Here is a 26,611-nt window from a genome sequence, read left to right on the forward strand (position 1 = left end):
AGGTACGGTTGCTGTTTTCAAGCGCTCTCGGCAATGACCATCATATGCTATCTCCACTTCCACCATGGTGTTCTTGCAGCAACTTTAGAACGCAAAAGATAAGGGACTACCATTTTGCGGATCCTTTCTACTTATTGCCAGATACCGCCAGTCCGTCCATGTGGATCAGTTGGATAGGGTGCTTGTCCTCCGATCTACCTACCCGTGGCGGGGTGGGTTCGCGTCGGCTTAGGTGCTCGCTATTTGTTCTTGACAGGTATGACCTGCGGCCGTTGGCAGCGGTCGTGTTAAAGGTCACTTGGTGTCCGAGGGCAGGACGAACAGTGTCGAGCATTGCGGCATGTTATACCTTCTCCACTAAATTCTGCCGTTGCCTGGAATTACGCGATTGGATGGTAGGGGCCAGGGCTCACGCAACAAGCATTGCTTAGCGTGAGCTCTGCTTCCAGGAATCCATCCATTCAAAAGGTTTGGATCAAATCTTTAAAAAGGGAAAATGCACTCCTTGAAACATCTTGCATATACATGGCTTGGCTGGTAGCGTCATGTATACCATTGTCGAACCATATTTACGGGGCTCAGCACAAAAAGAACGGAGCAAGCAAACAAACAAAAACAAAAGCGTCGAAGTTGAGAGACGCGACGTTTTAGTGCTTTTTCGTAAACCTGTTTTGTACCTGACGATAAGTTTTGAAGCTACAAGCAGGTATCTGTGATAGCCAAGATCAATCCGAGGTCAACATCCAAAAATTAGAGCCCTCATAGCTTGTCTGGGTATGGACAGTTTCAGTGAGGACTGTAAGTGTTCCGTTATGTGTAGACATGTGCATTTGCTGGTATAATATTCTACAGTCTTATAACCTGTAGCGGAGTGGCTTTCAGTGGGCATTCCGGCAGTGGCTGGCCGGAATCGTATCATATCAATCGTAATCATTGGAGCATTGCCCCCAAGTGACTGGGTCGGTGTTCTCGGGATCATTACCAATTAAAAACATTTCATTCTTAATAGTGTTGATATGTATTCGCAAGTGCCATTTGCCAAGGGGATGTGCCCATTGGCAATACCCCGTGGCCGATGGCAAATGGGGCATTGCCAATGAGCATATCCGCAAGTCCGCTCTTCGCAATGTTAGGCACCACGCGTGGGAACCTACCCCTGAATCCGCAGAACTGAACTGTCTTCTCATGAGCCGGCCCGCCAGTTGAGCGACAGCCGAATACAGTTTCAGGCGGGGACTCTAGCTTTCTTCGCTTAGTAGTAGCACAGCGGAGGATCAACACAGTAGTGTGTCACGTGCATTGCCTTCGGCTGGATTAAGTGGATTCATCCCATATCGCAGTCGCTTTTGCCAGTCTAAACGCATCTCATCAGAGAATGTTTGGCTGCGCTTAGGCAGCACCATAAACTGTGTTAATGCAAACCTGGAAGGAGTGGCATGTAAACTCCGCGATCCTTAAGCAGGGTGTCGTTGGAATGTCGTCTCACCACCGTAATGCATAGCCAGAGTTTCCCTCTTTTATTAATTTACATAAGCGAACAAAAACTCCTGGAATCGGGCGTCTAGGGAGTAACAGAGCTGCCGGGATGCGTGAAAAATGTGAGAAAAGATCCGTGAAATATCATCCTGTGAAGCTTTGTGAAGCATTTTCCACTGAACACATACAAATTCTTACACTGGTACAGTATATGGTCAACTGGGCTAGATGATATGCACTGCGCTGAGAAAAAGCTACGAAACTGCAAGTGATGTTTCCCCGACATTGAACAACGGACGTCTTTCCGTGTTGGGAGGAAATGTGATGATAGCCCTTTTGATTAATTCTTTGTAGTCAACGCCCAAAGGGCCAATTCTAATTTTTCAGAAAGTTGTGGGCCTCAACCCCAGCCCCATCCCTGATTTCCGCGTCACATGCCCTACAGTGGTGCAGTGCAATGCACATGAGTAATTTGCATGACGATGGTCATTTACGAGAACGCCGGTTATTAAACGCATGACCTCCCACCAACGTCGACCTCGTCCTCCCATCAAAAGTTGGTGGCGCCGTCCTTGGATGCCTGGCATCTTAATGAAACTTTGATGACAAAGTGTGTCCCTTCAAGTAAAGAAGCGATGAGAAGATGACCTGATCAACAGCACAATTTTAAATCGTCTGACAGATTCTTACACCCATTCTGCTACCAGATCATCAGCACTCGGAGTCATTGGTTCGGTACAGGTAACAAATGTGAAGAACCGTCTTAGGCAATAGTAAAGTTCTACAAGCGAACTTGTGGTATTCTGCTCCGCTGCCAGGACCATAGCCATTACGCCTCACAACTAGTAATTCTGCGGTGTGGTGGCATTTGTCTTGCGACGGTACGCGGCGTGCTTACTTGACTGCTGCACTGCGTGAGTGCGGCAATTAGCTCAAGCTCCGCCATGTTAAATGACTGTTGTGCACTGTGCAATGCATTGTTCTGCCTTGCAGCCTAATGGAAGTGCTTTCCCATCGATGTTTTTAATAATCCACTTCACACTTAGTACTAACACGAATTACATACACGCTGCTCACAGAAACTGCAAGAATTCAAGAGAATAAACAAAATCAGAGGGAACTCTAAAATAGGCCAAAAGGTCCGCAACTGCAACAGACGAATGCTGGTGGGAGGTATTGGAATACCGTTAACTGAGGCGAAACAACAGCAAGCTTAAGCACGAAACTGCTTCAGGCCTACGCGCTGCTTTTACTGTGTTTAATACATACTGTCTACTGTGTTTAACGGTGAACATGATGTTCTCACACTTAGTACACTTGCAAATTGGAGCTATCACGGCAAAGTGCGTCCGACATATATCTGAACAAGCTCAATAGTAACTTAAAAAGCTTTTTTGGGCTAAAAACATAACACCAATTCGCGCAGCGCTCTTATTTCTGCTGCATATATTCTAAACATTTCGGTCAAAATGCAGCATCCTGCATTTGTTTTCCGAACGTTGAGCCCTGTCATGCATGCTTTAAAATATAGCGTGTATTGTTATATAACGCCCTGATCTTCGAGCTGGCCTTGGAGGTCGTGAGGTGCACAACGCCAGCAAGCGCAATATGATTTGCTGTCGTAGCGTTTGCCTATGTCCTCTTTGAAACACATTAGTTTATGTTGAAAAAGGCTATGCATATAAGATACTTCGTTGTCTGGGTCAACGGTATGTTAGATACTGCTATGACGTTCTCTTTGGCTACCTCAACGGCCTGTTTTACTCGGCTTACTGTCCGCCTCAAATATGAAGTCATCGCACCTCAACGCGACAGCAGATCACGTGTACCGCTGGCCCAATAAATGTTGGGCCATCTTTCGCATCATATCAAAACCCCTACTATGTAAGCATAAGGTCAAACTGTAGTAACTCTGGTTTCAGGATGTGATGAATCACGCGAGAAAATCTGGTTATCACCTCCGACCACTTTGTGAATAAGATATTGGCTTTGTCTGGCTTCACCATGCGGTGATGGCGAACTAGCGCATCAGGGATGAAGTTAAATATAATCGGCTTATGAAGGTTTTGATTAAAAAACAGCACTCGATGTGAAATCACTTTAAACTGACATGATGGCCAATTTGGTAAACAGTCAACTACTTCAATCGTCCAATGGCTTAGTTATGCTGCCTAGCCATTCAATATAACTAACAAAATGACTCGACTCGAACTCGGCAGTTATGCTCTAAGAACAGCTTCTCTTTGTCTCAGAAAGATTGTGAGATCTTTGCCGGTCACCAGGAGAAAAACCAAAACTGACTCAACGCGCGAATTCGGCGGACGAAGGCCCAGCGTGCATTGCTCCTTTGGTCTTATTTCTCATAGCTGTGGGCAGGCGTTGATGGAAGTGAGCTCTACACATCTCAGCTCACCGAAGAATCTACGAGGAACGGCACGCAGTAGACGCGCTTCAGAAGAGTCTGGACCAATATGAACTCTGCATTCATAGACCGGACATTAGGGTGAAGGAGAATGCAACAGACAGCTGCGTGATATGACTTAAATATAAACAGAGGTGAGCTCTAGTGGGAATGTCATCTCTTTAAAAGGTCTTTCCACGGGCGTAATCTCTATCCAGCCCTTCAGGCACCTTCGCGAAGCCAAGCGCGCGCCAACTGGGTGCGACCAGGCACCATCCCAGCAGAAGCCAACAGCTGACCGCGCCGTGCCTCAGCAAAGGCACTCTCGCCTCTCGCGCGTGCCGGAAGACGAGCCGACTTCTTCCGCGTCCCGTCGGGCGGTGGCCGTGCGGGTCGCGCTACCGGCGGCCGCCGCACCCGACCTCCGCGCCGTCACGCAAAGCCGGCGGTGGTGCGCACCGCGCGGGCGCTGCCGCGTGCCGCCCGACGGCCCGTCGGTCCCGACGCGATAATGTCGCGTCGGGACCGACGGGCCGATCGACCGGACGGGCCGCGCGCGGCCGCAATTAAAACGGTATCGTGGTATTATCGGTCGACCGTTGGCACGAGAACGTCGTATTAGCGGGCCAGTGGGTGGCGGCGGCGGAAGGAGGCGCGACCGCCGCGCACCGGCCGGAGGAGAGGAGCGACGAGACGCGCGGGAGAGCGGGGGAGGGCGGAGAGATGGTGAGGAGAGGGCGGGGAGAGGATGAGAACGGAGGGAGGAGAGAGCGGGAGAGAGCTGGGAGTCAGCGGAAAGAGAAAGACAGAGAACAAGGACTTGGACAGGGGGTGGGGGGGGGGGGGGAGATGGAGTGTAACATGCATTCCAAAAACAAAAGCTGGAAAACGTTTGGTGAGACATGCCTGGCCGGGGTCTTCCACAAATATTCAGAAGCTCGGTACTCTCTAAGAAGTACGTAAAGAGCAACATATAACGACAAACGCACCTGTTAGTTGCGTTGCGGCTTGTGTTAAATTCTGCAGCGGAGTTTTATCTGAAAAAGGAAAGATGTGATGACACGTAATGCAACTAAGCGATCTGCCTCTGTGTGTACTTGATTTTTTGAAGTTCTTACGGTTTTACAAAGCAAATCGTAAGCAGAGAATGTGAGATGCCATGAGAGTAATATTTTCAAAATTATTTTGGCACTAGTCTTTCAAAAAAGCAATTCGGTAAGCATGCCCACTATCCCCTGCGTTTCCGCGTTTACGGTGCACGCCTCCAGCTGCATGCATTCAATTATATTTAACATATTTGGAATAATTGCACAGTCAGCGCTCAAAGACACAGGACTGATCAAGTCTCATTTACATAGCCACATTGCAACTGGCACGATCAACACGCCGCATTATCATCCCCTAGTAGTATAGCTCCCTCATAATTGCCCCCAAACCCCGCCTCTCCCCCCCCAAACCCCCGCCTCTCCCCCCAAACCCCCGCCTTCCCCCCCCCCACACACCCAACGTAGTCCTCTCCGTCAGGACCGGCCCCCCCAGCACCTCATCAGTCCACCCTCTGCCACGCACACACACACCCAGCGCAGCCCTCCCCGTCAGGACCGGTCCTCCCAGCACCTCATCAGTCCACCCTCTGCCACACACACACACCCAGCGCAGCCCTCTCCGTCAGGACCGGTCCCCCCAGCACCTCATCAGTCCACCCTCTGCCACACACACACACACACACCCAGCGCAGCCCTCTCCGTCAGGACCGGTCCTCCCAGCACCTCATCAGTCCACCCTCTGCCACACTGCATTCCGCGCGCCCCAGTATCCCGCCCTGTTGCTGCATCGCCATGATAAACGCGCCGCGACTCCCACCGTATCACATCACACAAAAAATTGAATTCGCCTCGGACAATGCGCGGCCGGCGCATAAATCAGCGCCGGGCGGCTCCCCCGACAGCGGCTGGACACCCCGCCGGCAGGCATTGTCGGCGCCCGCGGCCGAAAAAGGCCGCCATTGTGACGCCGGCGGCGGCGGCGTGCGGCGCGGCGCGGCGCGGCCAAGACGGAGCGGTCGGGGCGGCGGCTGGCTAGCCTGCGCTCGCCTGGCGGGACCAGACTCTGCCAGTGGTGGGGAGGAGCAGGCTGCTCGTGTCACCATGTCCTCTGTGCTCAGGAAAACTGACATGGCCCAGTATGGGTGGGATGAGGTGGTACAGATAACAGGCCGGATCTGCCATCTCTTGATGGGGAACACTGGGAGTCATCAGGGTTCAGTGGGCAAGCAGACAAGCTCACTGAGCTCACTTAAGCTTGCTATCAGCTGGCCATTAGCTCATCGGGCTCACCAGAAAATGACCAAATGCTTACTTGGTCCCCAAAACGATCAACAGGAAAGACGGTCCTTACCAGAATGTAATTGAGTGAGGGGAAAGCTCTGTAGATGGCTGAGCGACGCTACATACAGAGCCTCGGGGTTGGAAGTACAGAGGACTCCCTGACGGTCAACACATGACTCAGAAAAAAACTCATTGGTACGCCGACGAAGGTGGATTTAATAACCGCTGCAGAACATATATGATCAAAATAGACCCCAAGCATGGACTCCAGTTCTTAGCACGCTAGTTTGAATGGGGAAATGAAAGGGGAGTGGGGGTGGGGGGGGGGGGGCAAAGCAAGACATTGTTAAAAGTTATTCGGAATGACACACGCCGCCGCTTTGATCCAGGAGTGCATCCTTGTTTAGTGCAACCATCACCCTGGGATCTTGCACCTCACATAACAGCCCAAGCAGAGGAGCAGGAATTTACCCAAAGTGGGATGTGAGGGAAGAGCGCATTTTCTGCCATTTTAAGTCTTTTCTTGACATATAGTATCACAGGGCTACGACTGCATGTGTCTTAAGCTGGAACAAACTTGCACCCCTGATGCCCAGGTGCCTGTGTCCAGAGTACCGAAATTCCAGTTCAAAGAGCAATCTTAGCTGGATTTTGTAGCATCCGCCGGGACTGTCGGCTGTTCCGCCATTATCCGTGACGGGCGGCACAGCATAGCAATGCAGGATAATCGCTTATTTTGTTGCCGATTTTGGAGCACGGCTGGTGTTGCCTTCTGAGACGCGACACAGATGGGCCTAATTAAAGCCGTGTCTTTTTAACGGTCTGCAAACAAAAAAGGAGTAAAAAAAAATGGTTTCATCATCATCGTGATTGCATCACTTTTGTCTGACTTGTCTTCTTTAAATGACAGAACAAACCGTCACTGATCGGTAATGTCGATGGCGGCAAATTTACATGATGAGAGGTTATCGGATGTTTCCTTGTTCTCCTCGCTGCCAAGAGAGGATTTTCCCATAGAGAGCAGCTGTGTCTACAATTAATAACATTATCAGACTTGATGACGGGCGCAGCCAGAATTCCCTTGGTGTTGCACTACACATGTGCGGTTCAGCAGTGTTGTTATTAATATTACCAGCAGGAAGCCATCACCATTCATGGAAGAGGCAAATCCCGTGTTTTACAACAAAAAACATAGCTTTACTTGTAATCGTAGTTTAGCAAGTTTATGTCATTTTGGTCAGACATTGGAGTGGGCTGAGAAAAGCAGTGGGAGTTGGGCAAGACCCTTCAAAGAGACACGCCAGTAAGGTAACAAAACCCATCTGGACCCAATCACAGCAAACTCATTTCGACGGTAAGATAAAAACTACGCCAAAATTATACAATGCAAAGGGTACCATCTCCGGCGCTAACGATAGTAATGATTTTGTTTGCACTTTCCAGGGATGCACCAATACACGACACGATAGCAAGATGAAAGCATTCTTTTGGCCTTATTTGCATTGTTTGGAGATAGCTAGATTATGACCACAGGTAACACCACCTTTGGGATCTGCCTTGACAGCATACCGTTCCGAACCGATAAACGAAAAAAACACATTTCAGCACCTAAAGGACAGCTAATCTGCTGTACTGTGTGACTGGAGATATAGCGGAATAGCCCACATTTAGTGTTTTACACCAGCGTTTGGTCCGACACACGAATGCAATTTCAGTCAAATGCATGTTCCCTTGCATGCTCCGAATTTTAAACCCTCTAAATGTTGTGTATCCAGCTTTACCTTAGGAGACACATTCTGTTTGTTCGAACAGAAAATCTGCTGGCACTAATTTAGAAGTTACTTGAGTTGCGCATGGTTTGGTCCGGACAAAAAATGCCCTACAGCTGACACCTGACCGGAACAGTTTAGCCTGGATGGGGCGATGCGTCCAGCGCACAGAAAGAAGCATTCTCACCAGTCCTATCTGGTTGAAAAGCGCAGGGGAAACACTCATTAAGCTAAGCCGTATGTGCTCAGGCTGCCAATTGAGGGTGGTGTTGCACGTAAAAATAACGCTATCTGTTGAACAAGTTACTGCATGTGTAGTCACTTCGTTTTCTCTTCTTTCTAGATTTTCTTTTATGGAGTACACAGGGTAAGATGAATACAATGCAAACAACAGGCAGTTTTAAGATAAGCTTCTCACTAACCACGCTTCTCCTTCTCACACGCGATCATCCAAAGCACCTTTATGCATACCCTCGCCTGACAACAGCTGGGCATCACCAAGCGTTTGGAACAACATGCCACTGGGATCCGAGGTGTTGCTTAAGTCCTCATCGAGAAAAGCAGTAAGAACCATACTTTTCTATAGCGTTGGTTTCCACGCAATTGCAACCAGCTCCAATGCTCTGGGTGCGACATTTGACATTTGACCCCAATATGCGGTGTTGGATTCCCCACGGCAAAAAGTCTTTCAAGTGTTGCCACATTTTATGCAAAGTGAGTAATGTACAGTTGTTGATGTTGCTTGTTTCAATCGATCATTTAGGTATCTAGCAGTATCTAGCATCCTCGTGTCGTGCCTTTCACCACCGCTCACCCCAGAAAGTTCGCTTCTAGTATCGGCTCGCTCGGCAATGACGGAGACAAACGTACCAATTTCCTGCAGAGCGGCACCCTAAAACATTTCATTATTTCACCCATTGTACCTGAGCGAATACGATCGCATTCGACACGCGCCTCGTGGGTGAAGAGCGCAGGACCCTGCAGCGATTGAGCCGTTTCCGACACGAAGTGAGCGCCGTCGATGTCAGCCCATTGTTCTGCGTCCCACCGGCGGTGCTGCACGTGCAGGGCGGCTGCGGCCGAAGCGTCCCCGCCACACGACAGCCGAGGCCGACGGGAGCGAGCGGGCGGCAGTGGAGCGCCACACGCCGCGCGCCCCCCAGCGGCTGTTTGTTTTATCCGCGATTCGGCCCGGACGGTGACGGCTTGATCGGCGCGCCCTAATGACTGCGCGCGTCACGTGACCGCGAGTTCATCATGACGTCACACACGTGATACGATCGGTCACGCACGGCAGCGGGTGACGGATGACGTGAGGGGCACTCGAACGGCGCGCGGCGCGAGCGACCCGGCGCGCGCGCCGTGTGGGGTGGTCCCCCGCGTCACTGGTGTCTGCACGTGTGGCGAGACGAACAGGGCGGATGAGGATGATTTTACTAGTGCATGAAGTGGCTGCCCGAGCTGGTGGAGGGACTGGCTGCAGTCGAGAGGCTGGTCTAGCAGAACGGGCCCGCAACCAAACAGACCTTCCGCAATGAAACTGAAGCAGGTTTGGTGGATTCCCCACGGTTTGGCAGGCACACTGCAATAGTATGGGGATCGCACGTGGGGCTCCCAGTCGCCTCAATAAGTCGTCAGCTGCATAACCTCCTGGCCTCGTCATCAGTTCGGACATGGCTTTAGCACGTGGCAGGCCTCAGCGGACGTGCAGCACCCGGCCCCACCCTCCCGTTTACTCCCCAGCCACGTGCCCTCCCCCCCCCCCCCTCCCGTCGCTCTCCGCCCCCCGCGGCGCGGCCTGGCGGAGGCACGCGACCACACTCGCGCGCCCCACCTGCGAGCGAGCATCGCCGGCGGCGATAAAGGCGGTCCATCGTGCTCCGGGGGACGGGCCGGAGGGGTGCCGCCAGGCACGTGCCACTGCTATTAGTCCCGGCCGCCGCTGAAATCGGTCGGCATTAACGCCGGGACGAGCGCCGCTCCGTCGTAAACTGTCGCCGTTCGTGGCGCGGGCCGGCGCCCCACTGCGCCGCACGTTCGCCGCCCACGACAGTGCGGTATCGATCGAAAATGGAGAGTTCGTGCTTTGGGCATCGATCGAAAAGGGGGTAAACTGCGGGGTGGGATGTTCTTGTTTTCAAAGCGAGAGGGATATGATTCTTTAAAATGTCTCGGCTCGCAGGCTTCGGAAGGGGTCAAGACTGGATCTGCGAGCTCTTTCCTGAGGTCTCAAATGCTGTTCAAAATACACGTTGGCTCAACCCCCCCCCCCCCTCAAGTGGCGATGGAGACAGGTGACATGACTGAAGGGTTCGGGATCTACTACACAAGCTTACTTCTCGTTATGACTTGCGCAACCTGAAATCAACAACGCAAGCGATAGCAACGAAATGGCATTCCCCATTTTGAAATAGAAACCGTATTTTGATCACCGTAATTAGCATGCATAGTAAATTATGTCACAATCTTAGTGGTCCCTATCTGACTCGTCAATTGCAAGGGTGGCTGCCACCTTCCATTCGCCGAGGGGGAATAACTGCGGGTGTCTCGCCCCCCTCCCCCTCTCCACCCAGCCCACACCTGTCGCCCCCAGTGGTTTCACCCATGGTGCCTATAAAATATAATGACCATTCTTAAACGTGTCTCGTAGTGCATGTGAGCTCAATAGCTCACCCTACGGTGAAAGGCTGATTGGGTGATATTCAAGTGTGTGGTCACTAACTTCCGCATTAAATTGGTGCGGCCCAGAGTGATCTGCATGACCCGTTGAACAAACCCAGTGTCTTTTACTCATTGTACCACTTCTCGGTAAGTTTCCGCTCAATATTTATGGGCTCGAAACAGCACTGAAGCAAAGGGTGCTTTTAGCATTCGATCATGTAACGTCGTTTGTTTTGAACTATAATGAACCGAGCTCAAAGTTGACCTACCGCTGGATGGTAAAACAAACTGTAATGCGTCGGCAAGCCGACGTCCCCAAAGTGCAGCATCCACAAACATAAAACAGCTTGGAAGTTATTTCGCTGAAAGAGATCAATTTGTAGCATCGTTGTAAAAAAGCATATAATGGCATCAGCTTTCTATTGCCAATCCTTTGCAACAGCATATCGTGACCATCTCGGCATTGAACTATCCTATGAAATCGTGACGCCGAAGAGGCTGATGAGAATTGGACGTTAAACGTTCCCACAATCAGCTGGATAATCTAAACCAGCTGTCTCCAATAGTAAAGACCACACATCATAACATGTGGACAGTTCATCCCCGAATGACTGGAAAGGGAGCGACCAATAACATGCCTAAATACAAGGTGTCCTTTACACCATCCACCCGTACCATCCACAAACTGCCTGCCCATTTGTTGGCCATCGGCACGTGCTGAAGCGATTACGCGCCTGCCACGTCCCCGGCTAATTTTAGGATCAATGTGGGCGTCGTTTTTACTCGAACGCCATCGAGCGAGGCACATCGACCGGGAGCGTGTCGTGCCCGGGCCACATCGGACGCCGGTGCACCGCTTCTGGGAGCTCCCCAGCGCCGGCCGTTCACACATTCACACGCTCGAGCATCGAGCCCATGTGCTGGCTTATGGGCCACTGTTCGCCTGTAAAGGGGAAACGAGGATGGGCGCTCTTGTGATCTTTCAGTTATCCCCCAGGAGAGCAAAGCAGACAGTGTTAGGTACTTCGTCGTGTTTAAGCCTATGCCTGATATAAATCCACGTGCAGAAGCTGCCAAATAACAAATATTGCGAGTTGGTCACTGAGCACTGTTATAAGCTATCGTTACTTAAGAAAGCCGATGATCTACTACTCAAGCCATCAACGTAGAGACAGCGTTGCCATGGAAGGTTTGTATAGCCGCAAGTCAAAAGAGATCAATGTATTTTATGTGCTGAAAACACTTCCTTGGAAGCAAATAAACCGGCGGATGCGTCTACCTACACTAGGGTGTATCATCGAGGGGGTGAATCTCTTGGAATCAGCCGAGACAAAGTTTTTCCATGGCACATGGACTAATGATAAACTTTCAGGTCTGTCGCACCGCACCAATGTTGATATTCGTGAGGCGAGAGCATTTTTTCTTTGATAGGCCAAGAAAACCGTATCCGATACTAACGCCACCTATTTTACGCACTGGGATCATCCTCCAACAAGCCTAGAAGCTGCCACTTTCCACACTACTGGAACTTGATGGATTAAGTATGAAATAGCTATCATGAAGAGCACCAGCAAAACATTGCCAATCAACGTTTAAGCTGACTTTTTAGTAGAGAACATTAATTTTTGGTAAAACCCAAAGCTGTGCAGTTATGAGAATGCTCCAGCAGACCGGGCAAGGTTCAAGTTTGTTATTGCCAACGCATCATGGTGATATTGATTTGCCAGTCATGTGCTCTTTGCGTGGTAGATATGGGTTTATTAATTTAGTTTTGCCGGTACTGAAATATTTCTTTCGAGCACTTAATTTCATAAGCTTGCCGAAGGTTACACGGTCGCGCACAAAACGTGTTGTGATAGGCCACCCGGCTCTTCTGTCCCACCACCAACTGCCGACCACGGGAAAGCCTTGAGCTACACTAGGTGGCTGAGCGAAGCGAAGAGAAATCTCACTAATACCATCTTCAAGACCGCGACGGGTAGACATCAGGGTACTGTGGACCAACGAAGGGATCCCTGTTCTGATCCCATGATCTGAAATATGTGACAAAATTAATTCAGAGGAATTGACATCACCCAAACAGAGTTGTCAGTAAGAAATCAAAGAAAGAAAGAGAGTGACATAGCAACGCTGTCACCGCGAAATTCAACAAGGTTCTTGATGTTGCGAAATGCAAGTGCAAGCCGCAGTGCAGCTTTCCACGCCCAGTTGCCTGCACAGTGTATCAGGAGGACGTTGCCATGAAGGACCAGTGCAGGCACCAGAAGCTTTCCTGGGGTCATATGACCGGGATACGATTGTGGCTAGGGAGGCTCGCGAGATGCGGAGGATGGTCAGACAACCCCAGGGGCGTCGTGGCTCGGCCGCCAGTGAGGCATTGTCTGCTGCTGAACCTGAGTCGCCTTCCCCGCCGAATGCTGAGCCCGCGCCGCCTGCTAAGCCAGCGCTGGCTGCTAGTGCTGATCCCAAACCTGCTCCGGGACCAAGTGGTTTCAGCGCTGGCCAGTCAGCTGAGAGCACGGATTCTTACACGGCTCCGTACATGGTAGTAGGTGGCGACGACACCGATTGTTCGTTCCGGTTAAGACCACTGTCACTGCAGATTATAACAAAGATCTGACTAACACCGCTTTGGCGATCGCCAGATACGGTGGTTCGAACCAGGCCGCTGTTGCTATCATCATCGCCTCTCAACAAGACAGCAGATACGGACTGGCTACTTGAAATAAAATATCGTAGATCCTAAGAAGATCTGCTGCGCAAGAGACAGAGCGAGAAAGGAGACGTCTCGTTAAAATTTGAAGCAATCCACGAGTCAGATTTGACATCCTCTCCTCCGACGACCGAGAAAGCAGGAGCTTTATGAGCCACACGGAGCCAGATGAATGCCGTCGAAAAACACGTGGTTGTCATCACTGAGGCAGGTAGCTGGTACGTGACTCATTTTACGTCTGAGTTCGGCCGTGCCCAGTACTTGTTCAACGAGCTACACTCTGTGAACCCGCAGTGCGACGGTCACATCAATGTGCTCGGCAGCGATTGCACGACACTCGATACCGAAAAGATAGGCGGCGTGTTCTGGCCGTTTGAACTGGCCACAGAGTCACCCGTACACTGGTTCATCTGCCAACTGCACGGCAACGAGCTGAACCTCCTCCATCTACTGGTGAGCTTGGACGGCACGACCCAGGGATCGAAATTTTTCTGGACCCATCGGCAAGACCTGTGCCGGAGAGGTCTGGGAGAGGGACGTTGTGACATTCAAGCTTAGGTCGGGGCAAGTGTCAAACCTGCCGGTCGACCTGATTCAGCAGCTGAGCACCCACCAGCAGCTGCTGTACCTTCTGGCCTCCGGCGTTCAAAACGGCTTTGTCCGAAACGTGGCAGCCCAGCGGCGAATCAGACAATCGAACCATGTCAGGTAAATATGAAAACGCATTATCTTCGAATTTGTAGCAATGAGTGCCTAAAACTCATCCAGTATCAATTGATATTTCATGTGCTCACTGCTGAGCATTTCCTTATTATCATACTTTGTGCCGTAGTATGCATATCATTTGCTGGTCGGTTCATGCTTACTAGCATGTTTGTTGATATGTGTTCTGTCACAATTAAGGACTCTGGATATCGGCATAATTACATACACTTAAAAGGCGCAACTATTTTTGTATGATCAGATGCTCAGTTCGTATCGAATTGTTCTAATATATTCGTTCTTGTTTTCACATGGTTGACACCGGCCGCTCGACTCTAGTTCACATCTTTACCGAGACCTCCAGCAGCGCTCTCAAGGACCTCGTCCAGGACTTTGGCTTACGCAACTTGTTCCCGAGCGCCGCACTGCCCCGCGAGCTGCCGCAGCACACATAGGCCATGGTGCAGCCAGTCCTCCAGCGTAACGGGCACTGGGTCCGTCCGGAACAGCTGCTGCTGGGCATGGTATGGGATGAGAACCACATGGTGCGCGAACAGGTGGTTCCGATCGTCGCGCCGCTCGTGAGCAGCAACCCGAGGGCGTTCTTCAGCACAGGGTCTTCGCTATCTCAGCGGCCGTGAGGTCATCATTGTGAGGCTCAGTGGTCATCTCATCTTCAAGGCCGTGAGGTACAGCGAACTGATTTCCTGGCACGGACCAGTCACACAGCCTCCACTGCAAAACCTCAGCGACTGCGAGCTGCGGAACAATGTGCAGGCACTGCTGGCCATCTTGCTCTTTCTGCTTCACACTAGGAGCGCGACGCAGCGCCGAACTGCCGAAGACGTCTGCGGCTGGAGCTGGAGCTTCAGCAATATGTGAAGCCCAGCTGCGACGGTATTTCTGCTACCGTGCGATATCCGCCAACACGCGTTTTGGGTTTCCAGTCTGTGAGCAAGGTCTGTTTGGGCCGGTGCATCGAATACACAGGCTCAGCAAGGAGCAAGATGTGCATGGGTTTGCCCTACCGCCCCTCCCTCTTCCTTCTCTACGTCCTTGGTACAGGCTGCAGAACTTGCTGTATGTATTAATTTGTACCACAGACAATATATTCTGAGTCATATGCTATGCACAGTTTTGTTTGCATCACGTGAGTTGTCTTAGAGAAGTGAAAGTCTAAAGCAATACTAACCAGCATACTCGTACGAGTTCATACTCAGCAGCACATGAAAATCCGCCAAATGGCAATCAAGCGGGCAATGTCTGATTCAAATATTAGACCTTAGATCGGGACATTCTCGTATCGTACGACGGCTTAAGGAGTGCTCGGTAGCATCGCTTTTATGAGCAAAGGTATTTGATGTCCGTTGCCTCCCACGGCTTGGTGTTACCTGCAGCGACGGACGCCGCCCAACATCGGGTGACTGCAACGCCGGGCGTCGGTTTACGGCGATATTTCGATCGACTCGCGCCTCACGAATTTAAGTTTTTGGAAAGAACTTCTCCTACGTCGTATACCTTTAGACTCCTGCGCCAAATAATTTCCTTTTCTCACTTAGTTTTGCTACTGATGACACATCATGACCTACACGGCAAGCCTCTCTCATCCATCCTTCTACTGGACCCGCCCCTGATCCAGTGAGCTCCTCCGCTCTTCTCCTGGATGCGCCCCTGCTCGGAAGGCTGCTCGGCCGGCGCAGCCGCCGGCCCGTCGCCGCCGGGCAGACGCCGTCGGCCAGCCATGACGGCTCACATTGCCGCCGTCGTCACGGCGAGCGCCGACTGTTGCCGCCGGGCGTGAATTATGGCGCGAACACGGCGCGCCAACTTGTCAGATTGAGACAAAGCTCGAGCAGTTGGGTCTTCGAGGGGAGCGATGGCGGCTATTTGCCTAGTTTGCACTGCGACCCGAGGTACTTGGCGATGAGGAGGCCCAGCTGCGAAATCTCTTGGAACGGCTGATAATGCGCGTCCGTTGCATGGTGGCGCCAAACGGCGGTATGTGTGGTCTAAACCAAGCTGACAGGGAGAAAGGGGGAGAATAACCTCTTGAGAATGATATATCTGAAATGATTTTGAGTCGAGTCAAGACCAAACGGGGTGGGATAGAAAGGGGGAACAATTTATTGGTCATAAAGGACAGGCGTAGTGACAAGCGTATTTCCTAATAGCTCGCGACGTTGCAATAAGTAGAGGCGGTTTGGAGTGAAAATGATTTTGACATGCGGAGTGAATGCCCGAACTGTATGAAATCCCACCTGGCTCCAATGCATGGTTCAACGTGGTCAACAACAAAATAAATAAACGCCCTTTACGAACACCGAAACGCTGGTGCATGAATCCCCATTTACGAGAAAGATATGTAGTCCCGAACAGAAAAACCTCGCTGGCGCATTGTTTCAGTGGATGACCCCACACTGGCGGGCGAGTGGGCGAGCCGTCGCCATTCTAGTGTGCAGAACCAGCCGATCCGGACGCCCGTCGTGTCGCGAGTCCGCACCAACCTCCGCGCACGCTCGGCGCGGCGATCATCGGCATAAATCAGTCGCCAATAACGGCGGGTTCCGGGGCTGGCCCTGCAACAGCTGGCCACCGCCCCCGCCCGTGTGACGTCACCGGTTACATCACGTGACCACATTTGAGCGTGATGACGTGGCACGGTGCAGGATGCCAAGCTTTCAACGCGCAACGTGGAAGCCGAAGGAAGGAGCCTAAACTAACACTTTGCACACAGCTAACGCGGATTTTACGCGGATTACGCGAACTTACAGGACACAATTCACGCGGGTTTGTAATGTGCACATATGAAGTAGTGTAACAGGACAATTCCACCGTGGCATGAATCCAAGCCAAGACTTCTCTGACGGTTTTCATTGTCGCCACCGGCGATGAAGCAAAGCACACCTGGGCATTTTACTTCTGAATCAGTTTCGCTCAAGAGCGAGCTAAAAATTTGGTAACACTGGTGGTCGTTCAAGGTAGTATTGCTGGACTGAGGAAGAACGAGGGACTGATCAGTACTCCCGGCAAACAGTTGCATGAACATCATGGTGGAATATGACCAGAAACGTGATTTAAATAGCGCCTGTCTCCACGCAAACTTCCCAGAGATTCCAACGCCACAGCTACCAGGACACCATCTGAGGGGCTGACGAGCAGTGTCACAGAAAGCTCTCTTTTGTGCCGAAAGGGCACAATGTTTCTTTGTTTACTTTTGATCGCGTTGTATTGTGCTGCACAATGCGCTGCGTTGTGATGTACAATGTACTCTGTTATGCTGCACAATGCGTTGTGTTGTGTTGCACAATGTGCTGTGTTGTGCTGCATTGTGTGAGGTTTGGCGCATCACATGCAAGCAACCACCTCAAGGACTAGCATCTAACCAATCCTGTGGGAATACGGACAGTTAATGATGATAAACCATGTATGGGCTCCTCTGCGTGTAATTTTGTCATGGGCCGACGTTTAGTTTAATGGTGATGGCTGCGTAGTTCAATGAGTAATCATGTCTTGTGTGAGAAAGGCTGACTTGGTATCGGTGCTCATGGCATGTCAATTCCTCCTTGCGACAAGGCCAACACAATTCACCACCGGCCTTCAAACAATAGCCGCTACACTGGCGAACAAAGCCAGGAAAAGACCGGTGTTCTTTATGCGGCCACAGCACCGTAATAGGCCCGAAACACGGTGGATTTGCACACTGCACATTTGTACCGTAGAAGAAAACGGCTTTTCCTGAGTGTAGTGGCGAAATAAATACCCTGTAGTCACATAATGTGGTTGATCTATGACCACTAATTGGGGCACGTATGGGACCGGATTCATAGAAGGTCACCGTCACGTCATGCGCTACGATCGTAAATTATGGTACTTTTCACTTACGTGCTTTACCTCCGGAGTTCTGTTTTAATAACACTGCTGCTTTTGCGCCGCCGTTCCGGCTCACACTAGTGCGAATTGGTGGGCACGGCGGAAAAATTAAAATACAAATATTACTGCCCGTCCAGATAAACAGAGCGTGTTTGGCCGCTTTGGCGTGATTCTAATAGCGTCCGTTGAAATTTTCCAGCGGATCCTGAAAAGCTGTCCAAAACAAAAAAAATATTACATTGCGAGGCGCGTATATAGGACGTCGTGTGGTCATGGTGGTTATCATGTGGACGCTGATCTCCTTGGACTCTGTGGACGTCTCTCCGTCGGCATATTCCTTGTCCTCTGTATTTCAGGTCGAAGCTTTCGCCAACAGAAGTTATGGTGGTCATCTTGGATTGATAGAAAAAACCAGCAATTATATTCCCCTCTGTTCCTTCTGAAGCCGATGCGAGCTCGTTCCTCGCGCAACCCTCGCCATCCTCGCACCCTGTTCCTGCAGCAGTCGGCATACTTTGGCCCAGTCTGGCCTGCCCGCCGTGTCTCCTCCGCTCCGTCCCATCATCACATCGTCCCCAGCCGCCACGTCTGACCCAACCGCCTAATCACCGCCCCCCACCCCCGCCCCGCCCCGTCCTAACGCCGAGCCCAGCAGCACGCCGCTGGCGCCTGACCTACCTGTCATACGCTTCTCCTGCTCGCTCATGTCGCGCGGGCAGGCGGCGAGTGAGTCGCGGCCCAGGTACAAGCCCGGGCTGAAGTAGGAGCGCTCGCGGCCCAGCTCGGGCGGCGCCATCTTGACGCGGTCGACGCTGCTCTTGAGCGGGTCGAACGGCGCGCCGGCGCCCCAGCTGGGCAGCCGGTAGCCACAGCCGGCGGGCCACTCCACGGCGCCGGCCAGCTCCTCCTTGATGGCGTGCGGCGCGGCGCCCAGCCGGGAGGTCATCAACTGGCCCCGCTTCAGGTCCAACGGACCGCCCGAGCTCAGGTCCGAGCAGCTGCCGCCCTCGTACATCGCCTGGGGCAGGGGAAGGCGCATGTCAGACAGAAGCTGCTGCTGCCGTCGTGCGACGCCTGGGACAGGGGAGGGCAGGGGAGGCGCAGGTCAGACAGGAGCTGCTGCCGCCGTCGTGCGACGCCTGAGACAGGGGAGGGCAGGGGAGGCGCAGATCAGATAGGGGCTGCTGCCGCCGTCGTACATCGCCTGGGGCAAGCGGAGGCGCAGGTCAGACAGGAGCTGCCGCCGCTCTCGTGCAACGCCTGGGGTAGGGGAGGCGCAGATCAGATAAGAGCTGCTGACGCCCCCGTGCATCGCCTGGGGTAGGGAGACGCAGGTCAGACGGGAGCTGCTGCTGCACTCGTGTGACGCCCGGGGCAGGGGAAGACGAACGTCAGATAGGGGCAGGCGCTGCCCCCGTACAACGCCTGGGCACGATTCTCGAGTAACATGGAGGTTATGCAGTGACAGCTGGCAACACTGTGCATCATTGCAGGTAGGGAGGACCCGTAGGTCAGATGGCAGCAGCTGGCCCTCTGTTGTTTATTGCCTGGTTTATGAGTCAAACAAGGGTCAATAGGTCTTCAGCTGCCCCACAATGGACGAAGACGCGAAGTTGCTCGGTCAATATTGTCAAGAGCATCGCGGGAATGCAGTGTTGTTTTAACGTGAAGCTCAAACATGAATTTAAAGACATAGCTGACTTGCAAGCGTTTGATCAGACTTTGAGGTATTCAGTGATTGAAACAAATGGAATAATTGTCAGGATATATGAGAGCCCTAGCGTAAGGTCACTACCGTCCTCTCAGTCCGGAGCATCTGACGCTGTTTCTAAGTTGTTTCTGGTGATAAAAATGGTCTGAAAATGGAATAATCTGGTGGCTTATCTCTTTCTCTTGATAACACTGTGGTCAAAATTGAAAAGCTCAGCAGTTTACAGATGTGAATATGTTTTGATTACTTGAAGCTCTCAGTATAATGTCGAAAGAATGATTGCTGTATGGTCGCATCTTCTTAATACTGCTGTTCAGCATTGAAAATAAGCACATCGTGGAAAAAATGTGTATGTTTACACGACGCTCTTGGCTGTGCTCACAACACATTGCTTTCACGAAATGCCAATCATTTGAGCTAAAACTTTGTTCTTAAAGGTTTACAATGCGAAAGTGTGGAAAATACACGTTAAACTACATGCTCCAAGGCGGCGTTCTTGGTGTCACTGTTGATCTTGTCTTATCACACGGAAGGTACGTTACTATGATAAACGTCGATGAGACGTGTGACGATGATGGACATGATTCGTGGTCCAAAACACATTAGACAATACTGTGAAATGAGCTAGCATTTACCTGTGTGACCTGTGTGTCAATTTTGACCTTTAGGTCATTCACGGTCTGGTTTGTGTCTCGCTTATGACCGACTCATGACTTTCTTTGATCACGCCAACTGTCTGTATACTATTTCGTGCGACACATGTTGCAGCTCCATCGCATTCGGTGTGGGATTAGCATTGACATCATCCGCCCCACTCTATCCCACGAGCTGTCAAATCCGGCGAGACCATCGGAGCTGCTAAGGGGTATTTATTACTTAAAAATAATAGCCGATGGCTGAAAGCAAACTTCGACCACGTATGTTCCTACTGGGGGTCAGGGCCCCACGGCCTGGCTCATGTTCCGATGCCGAAGCCTCCCGCGCAGTTTTGCTGCGGTATGTGACTTATTTTTCTATAGCCTTCAGCCACAGCCAGCATGTATGTGCCCATGCCTAGCCATGCAAACGTACTCAATTTACATTTGCCATAAGTTTATGATTTCCACAGCTTACAGCGCCTGGAAGAGTCATAAATGTCATCGAAGTGAACCATGCAAGCATGACTGTTTCAGACGGCCCAGCCAAGTATGAAACCTCCTCCCCGGCACGACACAAGAAGCAAGTCACTCTACAGCTTCCTTCACCACACAGTGTCATTGAAAGACAGGCTAGTGAGCAGGCAGCAGACTGAGACACTACAATGGAATACATCAAAATGTATAGAGAAGTTTTGTGGTTCTATGCTGTTCGCAGCGAAGTGTCGCAAACAAACGCGTACTGCAGTTTTACCCTGGCGCCCATGCAATAGTGCTCGCGGGCCCAAACCCATGAAACAGTGCTCACAGACTCGTCCGCCCTTCATTCCTCATTCACGCCTCATTCTGCACATTCGTGATGCCCTGTTTACCTGGAGCAGCGTTCATGTACCAGCCATGTGTGGCCTAAGTGCGGCCTCTGATACTTACAGATGGCATACCATGACCCCCTCCCCTGACCCCCCCCCCCCTCTGACCCCCCTCCCCTGACCCCCCTTCTCTGACCCCCACAGGCAAACATTTCAGGTATCCAAGTTCAGGGTTGCTAACCTCTGTGGTAAACCCAATCTATTCAGAGTTTTCGCATGTTTTGCGGCAGGTGTTTGAACACATGCTTGCCTCAGATCCCTGACACATAACATGTCCAAAGCCACATCGAAATAACAGAATCGCGTAACAATTTGAAGCTAATGTGTGAGTAGTGTGACTTTTGAAGCAATGATGTGAAACTACCAGTTACTGGGCAAAAGGTCCATAGATATTATCTGCACAAACACTACGCATCACAGCCTACGTCCATAATTACAAATACAGTATATGCCTGAGTGATTGTGAAGCTATTGTTACGCCATGTTTCGATTCCATTGGGTAGGCAGATATATCATCCATCCGAAAACTGCGAAGAGTTTATATTGCATTTCATATCGTCATCATACCTTGCAACACTTTTCCAAGTGTGCTTGGTATTTACAATCATCTTTCCACTCATAATCCTCATCAGTATCATGCGACGAAATACGTCATATCAAAAAGGCCAACCTGCGCATGAATCGGGAGAACTCTCTTTCACATAATTGCTCCTTTCATCAATCATGAGGCTGTTACCCACTCCGTCTTCCACAAACGTGCGTGTCGTGTTTGCTTCAATGGGCCGGGCTGCTTTTATGTGGCCACATGATATAGTGTCAGGGCGTGGAATAAGCACGACGTAGACATGCTGTGAATAACGCCCGGCGGGCACGAACACTGGGCAACATATTCTTAACGCTGAGGCTAGGTTTCAAAGGGTCGGCAGTGGCTCCTTTCGCGTTGCCGAGCATTTATGGTTTGTTTCTCGTCGAATAATTGCGTTTTGATTTAACGCAAGGATGGTGAAGCCACATCTCGTGCTGAAGAAGTGTGGGGTCGAGGCAGTCATCTCTCCCGCGTAAACGATTGAAAAGGCCCTGCTTCTTGAAATGACAAGTACAGGTTTACACTTTCCAGCGGCAACTTTTCGAAATATATCACAATAGCTTGACAAGTGTATTCAAATGCATCGCGTAGCTACCTTTTATGACAGAGAAGTATGCACACTTTGATACTAAAATTCAAACAGGACAAAAGCTTTCTTGGCCTGTTTGTTGTGCTTTCTGTGGTGGATTTACAATTTTCTCGCTTAGCTCCATCTTTTTATGAAACTACACACCTGGTGCAAAACCTTATTAGTGCTACGGAACTGTGTAGAATGGGATGCGTGACCAAGTGAGCATCGTCACTGTTGTCGCTTGTTGTAATGGTGAAAATATTCACGACAATTATTTCTTCCATGTCAGCTCTGCTTTGTAATAGCACTTACTCAATGGACATTATTTTTTACTGCAACTGTCTCCAATAGAATGTGACAAACCAATGCAATGTTGTGTTAGAATGTTTTCTCGTACGATATAATGGGACATTTAGGTGAAATGTGCAAAGAGCAGGGGTCTAGCTAAAAAATCTACGATTTCAAAAAATTAGAGCTTAGGTGTTTGCCCCCCCCCCAAAAAAAAATGGAACAATCTTATTTCGGCTCTCTCATGTGCGCTTTCAGAGACCATAGTCATATCGCCTTTGCCTGCACATCTTTGTTGCATTATTAGCTCACCCGGCTTACCAAACTTGTCGACCTAACCTGCCTCCTATCATTTAGCTGGCGTGATTCACATCAACATGGCATCCCCTTTTACCATCGTCCTGACATAAAGAGGCTGTTTTATGAACAGGCGTCAAGTTCGTGACCACCACAAAGACCACACTAGCCTGGCATGGTGGTGGCAGGCAAGACGAGCATATTTCTGCTCACAATTTTCACATTTTTTTTGTATGGGATTTATCTCCAATTCATCAACGGACACTTCCTAACAGTTGTCAGGGACGTGAAAGATCCTATATGCTGGAACAGCGCATCCACAGCATGTCAACTAATTGGCTCCATAAGGCTGACACCGAAGCGACATGTCTGGTGAAGTCTGCAGGTTTCCGAGAGCAGCACGCTCTTCAACTCTGCGCGACAACCTCGTTGTGAGGGAGCTGCGCATGTGTTGTAAAAGAGCGATTTGTCCCCGGCATGATCGAGAGAGGACGGGTTAAAGTAAGTGTCCTACCGATGGGGCATATTTCAAAAAACATGATATGGTGAAAGCTCATGACTAGTTAGCCTAATGACAGCACTGCGTCGCACCACTGCACCACCGTCAAAACATAATAAGAACTACATTTTCATCATTTTGAGTTCAAATTATGCTGCCAACGCCTTGTAACAGCACCACGCTTCTTTTCTGCAGTCCCGACTACCGTCGTCATGACAACGACCATGCGCATCCCTACTTGTGCGAATTAAAAAGTTTATGGTGGCCCAGCGGGTAAGGCCCGTTGCCGAGAAGTTGGTTGGTTGAAGTTTAAACCAGTAGGTCACATGAATCGTGTGACACTCCCGCTCCCAAAATCAATGTGCACCTCCTTTTCTAACATGCCATGCGTTTACCACTATGCCACTGTGGTAAACGCCATAAGGGATAGATCAAAGTCATAGTCTTAGGTTTCGTTGAATTCGAGGGGAAATAGCTTGGTATTCACAAATCTTGTTGACTAAGCGGATCGTTGTAAGCTTTCGTAGCATTCATTACGTAACTATTTCGACATATGAGTGTGTGACAAACGCTGCAAAAGGCAAATGAAATGTGTTACTCTTATAGTGGTGAACAGGGAGTCAAATGATATTTCTACCGCAGGGCTTGCTACCTCGAATAGACATTCTTAGCTCTTCAGAAGGATGCAGGCAAACTGGTATGACTGATCAAATTGTACGCGTCGGATGTAACGATAAGTGAAAAGTACAAAGAGGTGGCATACTCCCTTTATAGGAAGCCGCACCACGACGCTGCACCCATTATACCAGAAAGACATCTCCGTTGCGCAGCTGACATTGTGCTATTTTAACACTTGCATCACCTGAATCGACAACGGTGTATGCCCGGTGCATCAGAGAAAATTAGCCGCTGCATGGTTGCGCTGAAACCACCCGAGTCACGCATGTCATAGCACTGCGCCCATCAATATTGTGATCACAATTTGAATGAGGACCACGTTCGCGCGGGCCGAGTGCGAGGACGACGAAAGCGTCATCGACGTGGGCGGCCAATGACTCGATATGAGCGGCCACTGACTCGGTGTGGGCGGCCAGTGACTCGAATGGGCGGCCACAGACTCGGTGTGGGCGGCTAATGACTCGATATGAGCGGCCACTGACTCGGTATGGCGGCCACTGGATCGGTATGGGCAGCCACTGACTCGGCGTGGGTGGCGACTGCTGACTCGGTGCGGACGGCTACTGACTCGGTGCGGACGGCTACTGACTCGGTGTGGTCGGCCACTGACTCGGCTTGGGGAAGGCCATTGCAAGACTGACAATGTCACCCGCTAATTACGCTGTGTCATAAAATCGATACCAGCGTGGCGATATGCTCCCAAAGAAGTCCACAACCAAGTGGCGAAATGTGAATGCTCCAAAATGGATCTTTTCTTTTCAATGGCTGAAAGCAGCGTTTATCGTTTAGCTGTAAAACACAGGACATTTGAGGTCTGGAGACACTGAGCCTGCCGGGGGCTGCGCCCAACTGTGGGCGTTTGAGATTTGGTTAAACTGGCTGGATGCACTGAATCAGGCCCAGGTAAACTGAACACATGGTTCCGAAGACAGATGCGCAGCGAGGTGACAAAGTCGCGCTATCCGTACGGACAAACTAAAAGGCTGTGAACCTATAACGCCTGCAAAAATAGGACGGGGTGTTTGAGCGACATCTACCATGTTATGTCACTGCTGATTTTGTACGTTATGAACACCTTGTCCATTTTCGCATGTGCCGTTGGTAGTTTACTGTTACAAGTACATGTCTTCTGTACTCCTATATCACCTTACCAAGTTTCATGAAGTAGTTGCAACTCAGGGATGTTCCGGTGGTCCGGCAGTTATCAGGCATTGCAGGGGATGAAAGTGTCCCCAATTTAAAAATCATATTTTAGGCCACTTTTTCAGGCACGCGTGGTTTTGAGTTATATTTTTATATTAATCATAATCTTAGCGGCGTTTGCCATCAGCAAAGTTCACCATATTCACCCCTGTCTAGGGCAGCGTCGTCTATCAATAACTTAACTATAAAATAGTCAGACAGCTGTACAGTCGTGCGTTATAGCTGCATACAATCACTTCAACGTGCTTCACTTAAGCGAAATGGAGATCAGGTCATATCAGGCTATGTACATAAATATTTTGGAATGATCTGAAGCGCTGGTTCCAGCAAAGTGGTCTGCCACTCAGATTCAACCAGATGAGAGTATGCATATCCCGCTATTAAATCCTGTTCCCACCTTGCTAACGCGACATAACGCAATCGACGGGCGGTCGGGTCAACCAGTGACCTTCCGGCCCGTAATGGTCATGTGACCACTTCCGGGCCACGCAACGGCCAATCAGTCCGCCATCCGGCGACCACCTGACCGCAGCGACCGCCGCCCACGCGCCACGTGCGTTTCTTTGCCGGGGCGCCTCCGGTTCAGGAAGCTCGCCGGAAGCGGCGAGCCGGACGCGGAAGGCGATCCGGCAGCTTGCGGACGGAAGGTTTACTGGCGATACGGCCGACTGTTCAGGATGTGGCGACGGAAATGAGTTTTTCCATGGAATCCGCTCTTTAACGAGCGGGCGGCGGGGGCGGGAGCGACAACAGGCCATTGCGGGGGAGGGACCCGACGGCGAGGGACGTCCCTACCTGCCGCGAGCGACCTGGGCACGTGCTAGGGCGACCGAAGGGGCGCCGGCTTACCTCGACTGGGGCGCTGCTCGTCGACGGAGAGCCGCGTCGTTACTGGCTGGCGTCGCGCAGTTAGCCGTCCAACCGGCAGACGCAATGGTCGCTCGTATTTCAACGCAAATAGGCGGCGACCAAAGCTCGAAACCAATAATTGAATAACATAAATTCGTAACGTCCAACTTGTGTGCTTAAGTCCACTTCTTTCATTACCCAGAGGAAATGGGCGCGGAAGTGGCAGATAGCCGAGGCAAACTCGGGCCGTCCCGGTGGGCGTGGCGTCGGCGCCGCGCTCGACCAATCCGCGTCTAATGAGAGCGTAATTACGCGGGGGGCCGCCTCTGGCGGCCGGCTGCACCAATGGGCCGGCGCGGGCGGCCGGCGCCCTTGTAACATATTGACGCTGGGACCCCTGGCCGGCGGGAGCCACGGATCATTGCCGGCCGAATGATGGGCCATCTCCGCCAGTCGAAGGCGCCACCGCCGCCGCCGCCGCCGCCGCCGCGAAGGGCACAGCGCCG

The 26,611-nt window shown here is 51.1% G+C and overlaps 1 protein-coding gene across 1 annotated transcript in view; it reads right to left on the minus strand.

Annotated features, from left to right (window-relative positions):
• Nucleotides 1-26,304, minus strand: part of LOC119106414 (DNA-binding protein D-ETS-3) — a 62,608-nt gene extending 36,304 nt beyond the window's left edge. Inside the window, exons 1-3 of the mRNA XM_037230058.1 lie at nucleotides 26,106-26,304; nucleotides 18,598-18,937; nucleotides 4,867-4,914 (exon numbers count right to left, since the gene is read on the minus strand). Of these exons, the coding sequence (XP_037085953.1) occupies nucleotides 4,867-4,914; nucleotides 18,598-18,934 (385 nt within the window). The 5' untranslated portion in view covers nucleotides 18,935-18,937; nucleotides 26,106-26,304. The remainder of the gene's footprint in view (nucleotides 1-4,866; nucleotides 4,915-18,597; nucleotides 18,938-26,105) is intronic.
• Nucleotides 26,305-26,611: the final 307 nt, after the last annotated feature.

This window comes from Pollicipes pollicipes, unplaced genomic scaffold (assembly GCF_011947565.3).
Source record: "Pollicipes pollicipes isolate AB1234 unplaced genomic scaffold, Ppol_2.1 Scaffold_6138;HRSCAF=7277_pilon_pilon_pilon, whole genome shotgun sequence".
Taxonomy (NCBI): Eukaryota; Metazoa; Arthropoda; class Thecostraca; order Pollicipedomorpha; family Pollicipedidae; genus Pollicipes; species Pollicipes pollicipes.